Source organism: Dromaius novaehollandiae, chromosome 9 (genome assembly GCF_036370855.1).
Source record: "Dromaius novaehollandiae isolate bDroNov1 chromosome 9, bDroNov1.hap1, whole genome shotgun sequence".
In the NCBI taxonomy this organism is placed as follows: domain Eukaryota; kingdom Metazoa; phylum Chordata; class Aves; order Casuariiformes; family Dromaiidae; genus Dromaius; species Dromaius novaehollandiae.
The window spans coordinates 21343909-21356378 of record NC_088106.1 but is presented as its reverse complement, the minus strand read 5'-3'; the positions used below and the strand labels follow the sequence as shown (position 1 = coordinate 21356378).

At 43.6% G+C, this 12470-nt stretch overlaps 1 protein-coding gene across 10 annotated transcripts in view; it reads right to left on the bottom strand.

The window, feature by feature from the left end:
• DOCK10 (dedicator of cytokinesis 10) overlaps positions 1-12470 on the bottom strand; it is a 168916-nt gene that overhangs the window by 107613 nt on the left and 48833 nt on the right. For 2 of the 10 annotated variants that reach the window (XM_026109668.2, XM_064516908.1), the window contains exon 1: positions 8597-8846. The exons of the other annotated variants lie outside the window; for them this stretch is intronic. In XM_026109668.2, coding sequence (XP_025965453.2) covers positions 8597-8701 — 105 coding nt within the window. In that variant the 5' untranslated portion in view covers positions 8702-8846. Of the gene's footprint in view, positions 1-8596; positions 8847-12470 lie in introns of those variants that run through there. 10 annotated transcript variants of the gene reach the window in all.

Here is a 12470-nt window from a genome sequence, read left to right as displayed (position 1 = left end):
GATTTAAAGCTTTAATAACCATAGGGCTGCTTCTCCTCAATTTAACTTGTCTGTTCTTTTTGGAAATGGACCAACCAAGCGATCACTGTGCCAAGATTGAATTATGCTGGCTTGGACTTTTATAATGCTTTTTACAGTCTCTATCCCAAGTGAGTAGTGAATTACATTTAGCTGTACTGACTGGGTTTGTGAATTCATACAGTAAAAAGGCCCTTTCCAACTCCACACCTGTTATAACAATCACAACAGTACCATTTGCTTTATAATCCAACAGTGTTGTTGAGCATACGGGCAACTTTTCCAAACACTTTTTGAATAATCCAGAGATCTCTAACGAGCACCTAAGCCAATACCACCAAGGGATAATTGCTACTTAAGGTCACATTGGTCAAACAGCCCAGAACTCCATCAGGGATACAGTGTTCGATCAGCACTGAGAAAAATCCCACCTCTTTGAAGAAGACCTAAACCATAATCTTCTAGTCCAGATAAAATAAGCATTACTTTCCCAGCAGTAATGACCAGAAATATCCACATTAGTGATTTTTCCAGAACCAGATATGGTACATGGCTTGCCTCCAGCTGCAAAAACATTACAGGTTGATGCTAGTACCCATCTTCTCTTCTTAAATACAGGATAAAGTTACTTGTATATTATCCACCTAAAGTCATATTTCTGTGAACTAAAGAGGCTAAAGGAGGAAATGATGCAACTGAGGCCAATAGTCTCTGGACAGTCATTACAAGCACTTCCCCATTCTAAAAATAAACTAGACCAACTGCTATTATTTTCTAATGCTTTAATGACAGATCAGTATTTTCTGAAGCACCAAATTTGAGTATTAAGAATTTACTAAGTTTATTGAAGATGTTTAAGATATCTGTCTTCTTTTAAAGCCCTCATGTAAGAAAGAAGAAAGTTAAATGACACACCCGAAGAAGTAGTAAAGAATTTAAGCAGCTGGACTCTGGTTACCTGAAGTAAAATCCCTTCAGGACATGAAGATCCACTGCATGGTCATGAAAAAGACAAGAGAATGGTGACAGGCAGATTGGTCAAGACCAGGCAGGACTCTGATTTCGTATTTCTTCCACCTATAGCTTGTCTAAAAATCACAGTTCAAAACTGGACACTCTTACAAGACACAGGGCTACTCACTGAACCAACAGTACCACCTTTACAAGTTCTTCATTTTTATGGACCTCCCAATGATACTATTAACCAAGCCCAATCCTGCTAAAACTTGCAAGAGCAAATTAAATTACTTTCTGGGGTGACATCAACGTAAAGTGCTTCTCGGCTTCTTGTTTTTACTTTCCTTGCCCCAGTTAAGTACTGCATCTGGCATAGTATGTGATTTTACATTTTTATATTGTTAATATATGCAGTTAGTTTTATTCCATCAGGGTGGGCCAGTTTATATTAAGTATTTCTTTGCCAAGTCTGTCAGAGCTGAAGCTAAAAAACAGCCGAAACTCCACATCTTTTGGAGAAAGCGTAGCACTAGACCAAATTTTGACCATCTTCATGAGGCTAGAAGACCGTATACTTTTTATGGAGTCACCTGAACTTTTGTACTCTGTAGGGGTAATGACCATATCTAGTTACCATTGTACAGTACAGCAGCTCGATCCACAGGGTGATTTCCATGGAAAGGGTGCCTGGGGTGCACGTTCATCCCCGTCAGCCAGGTGACTACCGGCAGCGCATGGTGGGATGGCCAAAGGGCTGCTGGCCACGGGCCCCAGGGCACAGCTCGCGTGCAGAAAGCGGACAGCGCTGTCCAGCAGGGACGACGTTTCCCCAACGCGCCCACAGCAAGCAATTGGGTTGGGAGTAACAGATAGGGTCCCATCCGCTCAAAATGCTCCCTCGCCCCGAGTTCCTGCCACCCTCCTTCCACTCCCAACACACTCCGCTCCTTGTTGTGGGCTTATTAAGCCTTTAAGAAAAGCACTTTTCGCATTTCAAGCACAGGGGAAGAAATTCAGTGTCTGCCAAAGCCACTAAGGGAAAGGATGGGGAAGCACAGACAGAAAAGTCAGATGTTCCCTTCTTTTATTTTAGATCTCATCGTTTTTATGATTGCTTGGCCTGGTATGCAGCTATTTCCAGTTAACAAACATCTCTGGTCACATTACCAAAGCTACATTTGGCTCAATATTTGATCCGCAGTCAACAGCTTTATTAAAATTAGAGGTACAAAGAAAATAGTCAGTGACATCCCTTCTCCCCACTCCTAGAAATGTTCACTTGTCAGGTCCAAAACGTTTAATTTGTAATGTCTGTCACTAAATCTCAGGGAACTGCACTTGGAAGGAATCCAGCGAGTCTTTCAGAGCTGCACAGCATAAGTGATATTCTCTTCAGTGCTAATGGTGAAGCCAACATGCCAATAAATTTCATTAAGGGGATTGCTGGTTCCCACAAGATTCTGGTGCAGAGAAAATGCCAAAGAATTACAAAGATTCAAATGCCCAAATTCCTGGTGATTCAACCCAAAAATTTATAGAGATGCAGAAATCAGTTTCCAACATGCTATAGTAACTATCAGCCTAACTAGCACAAAGCCAGGCAAACCTATGGAAGATCCTGCTGGGACTAAAGCAAGTAAGAAGACATTTCCTTTCATTAGAGCCTCTTTATTCAAAGAAAATTCCGATTGACGCCAATGAGGGATTTGCTTGACTAAATGAGACTTATCCTGTATGAATTCAGCTTTGAATAGGATGAATCCTAATTGCTTACACTGGAAATCATCATTGTTTTGTGGATCAATCACCATTGTTTTGTGGACCATAAAGGTCTACTGTGCATACTTTCCAGCTTTAAAAGCTACCATACGAGAATTCAGAGCAATAAATATCTGGAAAAGATAAATACCTTTCATTTTGAAGAGCTAAATTAAGGCCATTTTCATTTAACTTCCACTGTCAGCTGCAGCTTCCCGAGGCTTCAGCAGCACGCAGAGAAGCACTTCAACAAGCCACCAGGGTTAACACTACTCAAACCAGTGGCGACCCATTCTCAGGTAACTGCGAGCAGCCTACTCTTTGTATTACTTCTTATTTCTCCATTAATTTCTACAAGTTATAATTAGTCATTGTTTTCATTGGGAATTCTGGAAGCACTTAGTCTACTAAAACTTTCTTATTCATAGTTAAAACATGAAACCCACATAGAAATGTCAGTTCAGCAAAGCATCCATGTTGGGGAGTAAGGGGGGATGCTGAATGCTACACTTAAGTGTTTCCTGAATTCTCACCCTGGACCACAAATACATGCCTGACATTGTGTGCCTGCTGCATTGCTTTCTGAATCCAGGCCATATAGCAGCATGACCATCTGCAGTGTCTAGCATTTGCCGTTTTAGATATTAGATAGAACTACCCACACAGTCTAGTCTGCACAATATTCAAGGTAACAAGAAAATAAGTTACTTGCCCTCCCCCCCATATATGGATAGCTGGAAACCCTTTTTAGAAAGCAGATTAATAAGTCTCATGTAATTGTAAAATTACTAGAATTAGTACCATCATGCCACTGACAACATGACCTCCAAAGAAACTAATTGGCTTTTTAAAATGTCAAAACGACAGTTTCTAAGTAACAATTACTTCTGAAGCCTAGACTAAATATTTGCCCATAGGTCACTTCAGGGGGCAAAACAGAGAGTCTTGTAAAATACCTTAAGGGTTTTTTAGTTTAATTTATGCAGACCTTGAACCTGGCACCATTCAGGCACTTTATGCCCCTTACCTGACCTTAGCTGGCAAAAGAAGGCAGTTACACCAGCAAAGGATTTTCTCTACAGCAACTGCACTGAATCTATCCCTAAAGTGAGCAAAAGCCAAAGGTGCAATCGCTCATCTCCACCCGAGCACCTGAGCTGCCGGGGCGCTGCGAGGGGCGCGGGGGAGGCGAGGGCCGGCGCAAGGAGAGCGGTGCCCGCCCCGGCGGCCGCGGTTGCTCATCCTGCGGAAGGGAAAGGGAACCATCCTTCCCCGCGCGCCAGGACGGGGACGCTCAGATTAGTCCCAATAAAGCACGATGTAACATCGCCTGCAAGTCATGGAAGCTTTTCCTCGCACGGTCTCGGCTGGGCAGATGCGCGGTCCCAGGAGGAAACAAAACCGTCTCACAACCTCCTGCACCAGCAGGCAGCCGATCGCACCAGCTGCCCAGCCTGAGCTAACGTAAAGGACACTTCTGACCGAGTGCAAGTCTACTTCAGATATTTTTTTTTCACTGTAGTCCATGGAAAATCTGGCATCAAGAATCTCAGCAGAAAGCTTATGAAAAACTGGTTCAAAACAAAGCTTTTGTTGAATTAACAGTTAACCAAATCAAAACCGCCGCAAGTATTTAAGACGTCTGAAACACATACTCCCGTTATTTGCATTTAAGCAGAATACACAAAGAAAATTACCATGTAGACATGTGAATCGACCTAAAGTTTCAGACCCTACATTAAAAGCATAAGTTCACATGCTAATGACAGAGAAGGATACTGACTGGGAGCAATCTGGGTCTGAATAATTTCCTTTTAGCCAGCCAAGGAATAATTTCCTTACCCCAATTTGCAATTCAATCCAATGTTTATTCCCGCCAACCTTTTCCTGACATAACAGATGAATAGATGGGGTGGGAGTGCTCAGTCTCCCCAGGAATTAAGATTCCCTCAGACTGGGCAACCTTCTCCCACCTGAGTCCTTAAGGAAGCCTGACTCCTGAAGCTGGGATCTCCTGAAGCACCAGCCCTCCTTGGATACAGCCCACAAGCCAGAGGGGAAAAGCCATTCTTGAACGCCCAATTTGGCTAACCCTCACAGCACCCGTGGAAAGCTGGCTCTGACACCTACGGTATCTATAAAGCCCCAGCAGACCCGTTTAGGGCAGCGAGATCAGACCCAGACAGTTTCTTGCTTTTGTCCAAACGGCAGGATTAAAGGCAATGGAGCGACTCACCCCGGTACCGGTGGGAAGGGCATACAGGAGCAGGCGTGCGGTGATGCTGCGAGGGGATCCCAGCCCACCCGCTCCTCTGCCCATCTGATCTAGCACAACCCTTTGGCTAAAACAGGAGTATACGTGACAACACAGGGTTGAGCACAGAACTGTATTAAAAAATATATTATTTGTGATTTGCATTTAAAATAAAGGGCGCTTTTTACTTGCCTTTTTGTTTTTGGAGTACCTCAGATGGGATTTTTTTTTGGCTTTTGGCATTTTGCAGTGAATGAGAAGACTGAAGTGAAAACTGAAATTTCTGTTCATCAGATCATGCCCCGACACTAAGGGCTCTGATCACTGACATAAAACTCATGACAAAATTGCAACATGGTGCACAAGCAGAAAAACTACATTGTCCATTTTCGCTTAAAGGCCAAAATTAAGGCATTAAGTCCTAGACCTGCAGATTCAGCAAGCAGGTTTTTGAAAGAGGGCTACATCACTTTAGAAGTCCCTGGAGCAAAAACAACCAACACCACATTTGCATTAGCTCTATATAAACTTTTCACAAATACTACCTGATTTCTAGAGAGCACTTCCTAATAAGTCACTGCCCCACATGGCAGACCTTATATATGCTGTTCTGTTTCATTTTACTCACTGAACACCTCCTTTTTTCTACTTATGCTATGGTTAATTACCTCTTCGTTAGTTAGATTTTTTCATGCTAACTATTAATAATTGTGTGTCTGTAAGTATTTCCACCAAGGATTTATCCATAAAAGCAAGCATCAGACATGCAAGCTCAGCATAGGCACAGCTCTCAAAACAGTATGAAATTTGTAATAGTTTCCTTGACACCAGCCATGCCCCAACTAGGCCCCGATCATCTATCGGACATTTACACACACACACACACACACACACACACACACACACACAGTAAGCAAGAGCAAAATCTGGTCAACCACACAGAGCTCAATCAACAATTTACAACCAATTCAAGTTAATCAGATTATAATTAATTTTATTTAAAAAGTTTCTAGCAAATAATACAAGTCGCTCTACAGAAAATACAGGTCTAGATGCTGTATATTAAGAAATGCTCTCTTTGAATAAGATCGTCATCTTTTAAGGCCTTTACAGACTACTTCCTTCTGTGGAAGCTAAACTATTTTGAAACCTGAAAGAGTAGAGGTACAGAGAACTGAGGCACAAAGGAGACACCCAGCTTCTGACTGAGAGCAAAAAGTGCCTTTAGGTCAAAAATTTAATATGCTCCAATTACGAAGTGTTGGGTAGAAAGAGCCAGGATGCAAGCCATAAAAGCAAAGCCAAGTGGGCTCATGTTTCCCGGGGGCTAAACAAGCCATTGAGAAATGCACTTGCAGAATAACACGACACAGTGATCCCATCGTAGTCTATCCCGCTGCTGAAAGAACAGAAACGGGAGCGGGCAGGCTTCCCCGGACCCTCGGCACAGCCCCACGCGCTGCAACAGCCAGCCACATCACAGGAAGCGCCCTACAACCCACCAGCGTCGGATCACAAGGCACACGACCTACTTCTAAATAAAGAACATACACAAGCAATTGTAAGCACTCTAAGGTTTAAGTCAGACTATGATGAACCTAAATCACTGAGATTTTTAAGAGACATTAAAGCTTCGGGTTCTTTGGCACCATTGAATGCAGTAGGAGAGCTGGTGTTATCTGCAGATACAGAGAGGAACGAACACACACACTTTTCCTTTACAGGCAGGCTACTCATTTATTGTTATTTCTCAGGCTTTGTTTTATTCTTCATCGTACTTCCCTAAAAGGCAAAAATCAGCTGTAATAAGCACTATTCACATATAGCAAGGATTTGTACAGTTATGGCTAAAATCCCTCCTAGCTAGGATTTGAGAGGGGAAGTGGTGCAGTAGCATCCGCCTAAGTCTCGTGAACTGCCAGGGTTAGGTGCTTTCAACAGTGCATACGACATTCACTCTTGGGACTCAAAACTCTGAAGCTTAAAACATTAGAAACACAGTTAGATTATAAAAGGCTAAGACAAGCTACCAAGCTCATGACTCACTTCAAGCTGTCAGGATGAAATGAAATAATTACTATTATGAAAGGTTAACTGGTAAACTAGCTTCTTAATTGCTTCGTCATGGAACTTCACTAAAGTTCAGGTTTCTTCAATGCACGAAAAGATGGTATTATCTTTTTCTGGAACTTGCATGAATTTGTCATGTTTTTCAGGCACATAAATGCGAGCCAACTGAATTTTGGAAACGGCTTCAATTAAACAAAAGCAGGCTCATATACCTTCAGTTTTTAAAGTACCTAACACCACACGAATTCTCAGGGGTGCTCACTAGCTCTATGTGCAGTGTGTTCAGCTCAGCATCCTGAAATGCTGCGCTCTCTGGAAAATCCTGCCAGTTGTTCAGGGACTCAGTGGGAGCTGAACTTCTGAAGATCTAGCAATGCCTCCAAGCTAACTTCAAACCCACTCTAGCCCACAGCATCGGCAACTGTCTGCCAATTGCTCACAGCAACAGGAACGACGCTGTAAAGTAGCCTTGACAAAAAGATTCATTTCCATATAAAATACACAGCCATAATTCTTTACCAGAGGAACCATGAATCACCTTAATAAATCTGTGACCAAACGTTACAACTGCAAAGATATTCTTCATATTTAAGAGGGCTAATGAGAATAAAGTCATTCACTGTATTGCCACTGGTTCTTTGTTACGCTAGCACAGAGCAACGGAAAAAACCCCCACCCACAAACACAAAATTACTGAAGAAAACCGAACATCTCTTTTCATGAAGAAGAGGATCCACTGTCTCAAAGTCACTCTCAGGGAAGCCATGAAGTGTTTGATATCTAGAGTAACGTCACTCTCAAGAGAGTACACTGAGAATCGAAAATCAGTACTTGCTTAGGTCTTCTCAACAGAAAGCTCTAAGCGCTTTACCTAAAAATTTTCTAGGGTTTCAATCTTAGAGTCAAGAAAGCTTAGGCACAAAGTAGTTACGCAAACTGCCTCGTGTCACACAACCGAGTTTCGAGGGGTGCGACCCTGTCCCGTCGCCATCAGTGGCCAAGCTGCCATGTACAGCAGTGGAGGGGAATTACATGGCCAGTTTTCCACCAAAGGCCCTGCGCTTTCTCCATTTGGTTTTCACACTGCGGAAGAGTGGTTCTCTCCTCCTCCCGACCGCCAAAGGCGCAAACTGCTACAGCAAGACACAAGAGCTGAATTCACACAGAAAAGCTTTCTACTCCAGAAGCAGCGTTACTGACTCCCACGGAGGAGCAGGCCTGTGTTACTGGGCACGAGAAGGACCACCACATAACACAGCCCTTGGTCCATGTCTGATCTACAGTGCGACACTGTGGAAGTTTCCTCAACGCACTAGATTTCTGCAAGCTCCTGAACTCTCCACGCTTAGCCTTAAGCTTGCTTTTAATCATTCCTGATGTGCAACAACTCATCACACAGCTTGATAGCTTTCAGTCATTCATACATACACATGAAGAAATAAATCCTGCTCTCCAACATATGTAGCCTGAAGAGTATCCAGCCTGTAATTTCCTAACAACTTTGTCAAAGAGATGGGAGAAGGGGGGGAGCATACTCACACAGCTCAACCTGTGAATTTCTCCTCGATTCACTCGCCTAATGGTTCTTCTCTTCTTCCACAGCTCACTGGGCTCCCTTTTGAAAACCTTCCCTCGAAAGCTCATCGTATCAGTAGGAATGCAAGCAGCAAACAAATCACTTCAAAAACTCTGCTCCCATAACTGCTTTGCTTCAGCAGCTTCAGCAAAAGAAATGAAAGCTACGTATACCCTTCAAGGGGAAGTAGGGCTAAGCTTGCACGCTGCAGCCACACTAACTGAACAGAAAGGAAAAGAAAAGTAGCAATAACTCATTTCTGCCTGTGAATAATATTTTGCTATTAAGGTGGCAGTGTCTCATTAAACCACAGATATACCCGCCCCCTTGTCTCGAATGCAAATCAAAATAGGAAGTTGTAGAAAAAAGCCTACAACTGAACATTTCTCTCTGTCTCAAAACCCACAACATCCTTTCTTCTCAGCACCCTTTTTGATTTGAAAGCCAAAATGGCTGTATCCTTATTCCACGGGCACCTGTGCCTGCAAGCTGAAGAAAGGCGTTCACACACCTATGAACACCGTGCACCCGGGCGAGCAGCGCGTCACAGCGGACGGCGCAGCAAGAGCTCCAGGCTGCCGCGGCCCGGAGACCCCTCTGCTGCGACACCCAGGCGGCAGTTCCCCTTTCGGCGCGGCAGGGGACGTCGGCAAGGGGAAGCGCCCTGCAAAGCTCTCAGTCTGCAGACACACACGGAAAGGGAGGCAGGAAAAAAAAAATAGTAGCATATAGGCTGCTGTTCGAAGTCCAGTTCTGACCTATAAAAGCCTATTACAAGCATCCTCTGATTTAGTACTTCCTGCTGATATGATAAAACTTCTTTCCGCAAGACTTTGTATCAAACAACTTCGTCTAAATAAACTGTTAAAAAAAAAAGTAATGAATTCTGAAAGTGATTTTCTCTCACACACACACACACACACACACACACACACACACACACACACACATTCGCTACACTTCTCACAGCAACATCCGGAGCCTCCATTCCGGCTTTCGGGTGTTCAGATGTTCCCCCTCTTTCACAGCAGTGTAAATCCAGAGCAACTTACGTTCGAGAAGGACTGGGAGGGCTCTTGCAACTCTGACAGCATGGAGAATTCACCAGGTAGAATTGGATCCATTTTCTCAATCTAGCTCAACAGCGTCACCAACAAAAAAGCTAAGAGACTATTTTCCTATTGTGCACGCTGCCGGCCTCCGTAAATAACATCAGCCAAAAGGCACCTGTAACCTGCCAACTTCGAAAAATCACATTTTTCAGCTCTGCTCTCTGCTCAAGTTAGAACAAAGCTGCCAGCCAGCTTACACAGTCAGCTCCCCAACCTCCATCTTGATGCAGGCTGGCAGTCTCCACCACCAGCTCCAAATCGCCAGAGCTGCCTAGGGGATCCTTCGGGGGCAAGTGCCAGCCCAGGGGCCAGCGCTGCCGCCTCCCGGCCGGCACGGCAGCCCCACACTCGTGCTCTTTCCACGCAACTGCCTTACAGCCACAACGGCAACAGGAGTCGTCAAATGGGCAATCAAGCTGTTCTAAGTTAAGGTAGGAAACTCCTCCAATACATAGCTGTCTGAAGACTGACAGGGCACCAAGGTCTTTCAGAGCAGAACAGGACCCCCCAGGGCCACGCGCAGCCCCTGCCGTCGGCCTCTGCTGCTGCGGAGGGTTCCTCTTGCTATAGCAGCAAAGCTGCGCTGCCCTGTGTGGGGTCTTTGTGTGGCATGCATTAGTTTTTTTATTTTTTAAATCACTGTGCATGACTAGGACAATCAATTGCTTTTCTGTTTTATGATTCTCAACTTTTTGCAAGCTGAAATAAAAGCAATTTTTCATAACTTGTTCCAGTTAAGTCTTCTGTATGAGATCTGCAACTTTACTCCAAGTTCCTTTTCTTTTTTCTTCCCCCCTTCTTCCTTCTTTCCAGCAAGTAATTCTGAATTCCACACACACTTTCAGGCATTTTTCAGCATTAGTAACATTTGATCCAAAGCAACAAACCTCTGCAGAATTTCCACATGATTGTTCCATGTGCAGGATTTCCATGCCAGGAAACCAGTCACACTGAGCACAGTGTATGTGACCTGAGCACTACAAAATAATGCATCAGTCTGATTAGTTTGCTTCTGTCTTCCACAGTTAAAATACGACAGAGCAAAACTGAAAAGCAGGCAGTATTTAGTTGTCAGCTTCATGAATTAGAAGAAATGGCCCATTGGTATCTTCATAATTTAGTTTTATCTTTGAGAACATCACTCATATTAAACTGAATTTTACCAGCCTGCTGTGTGATTGCTTGAGACAGTTTTCACTGTACTCCTACTTCGCAGTGGAAAGGATCTGTGTCTGGCACTAGAAGACAGAAAAGACAACAGAAACCCTTTGCCAAGATATGCAGACATTTCAAGTGGCTACCAATACAGAACCACAACATTAACCAAGTTGGAATCATCCTCGTTTTCTCTCAAACCACCACACTATCTTTGCCGAGTCCCAAGCACCTCTCTCATAACATAGCGAATGTGGCTGCCAACACAAAAGGTCCTTGCCAGAAGTTAAATTTAATGCTGGATTCATCAGTCCTGCTGACTTAACTTTCAATGCCGAGAGGCTCCCTGGAGTATCAGTTCCCTTCTGCAACTCTACTGGACAGAGCAATCCTCAGCTTTTCTCAGCCTCATGCAATATTGCCTGAGCACTGGACAACGGGCACCACTCTAGCGGGTGAACCTGGAAAAGGCTGTTCCTTAGGCCAAAAAATGTGGCATGATGCCACACTTCCCCCCAAGGGAATATGAACTGCAAGGCATGAATTTCTTGCATACTCAACTCCTCCATCCTGTAGAGAACCTGCAAAAACTATTCCTCAGTTTGACTTTGGCAACAGTTTGGAAGTCCAGCTGCATGTTCCAGCTCCAGGAGAAACCTCAGCCTCCCCAGCTCTTCCACAGGAAGGCTCTCCTACGCTTCCTGCTCCCAGCATCGCTGCCGAGTCCTTCCAGGGCACCCTGGCCATGGAGGGGGGGGCCACCGCTACTTCCTGAAATGTAGAGGAACTTTTGTGAGCTTCCAAATAATACAAAAGGTGACCTCAGGTTCAAGTTTCCAGTTGGTCCTTATCCAATTTGTTCCACCAAGATCTTTTTTCCAAAGGATTTTCATTTCCAATATTATTAAAACCTCATTTATATTCATATCTCTGACAGCCAGTTTCTCACTGATTCAGTGCTAAAGGCACTGAGCATTGTATCTTTTGAACTCTGAGGCATTAAAAGGTTGAAGCAACAAAATAACAAATAAGCTATAGCATTAACACAGACATAAACAGAACTAACACTGAAGCAACTGCAAATACAGACTCCACTTTCTTCCATCTGTTTTGAATGTGCGTCTTCTACACTTGCAATGGGGAAGAGGTATTCAGCCACAGGAAACCCACCCGGCCCTGGCTGATATTTGTGAACTGCTGCCTCTGGCTCATATGGTCGAAATAAGGATGTTGAAACAGTTAAACTGATAAAATATGTAATTTAATTAAATTACTCTCTACTCTGCTGTCTTTGATGAACATTTTCTTTTTTCACAGAATTTTGAAGAAATTTATTAATAACTAGATAGAAGTAGTAGTAATATTTGATATCTCTGCTTTTCTTCCCCCCTCCAGAAGTAGCTATATTTTCGCTTTGTTTTATAGCCACTAGCATTCACTCTTCTACAGAGGTCAGGAATTCTTTAATAATTCTTTTCTCTTCCTCCCTTTTCTTCTAGAGCTTCTGTCCAACTTAATTTGTTTCTTTCTCATAACTATCTATGCATTGTGACATGTTTCATTGACTTTA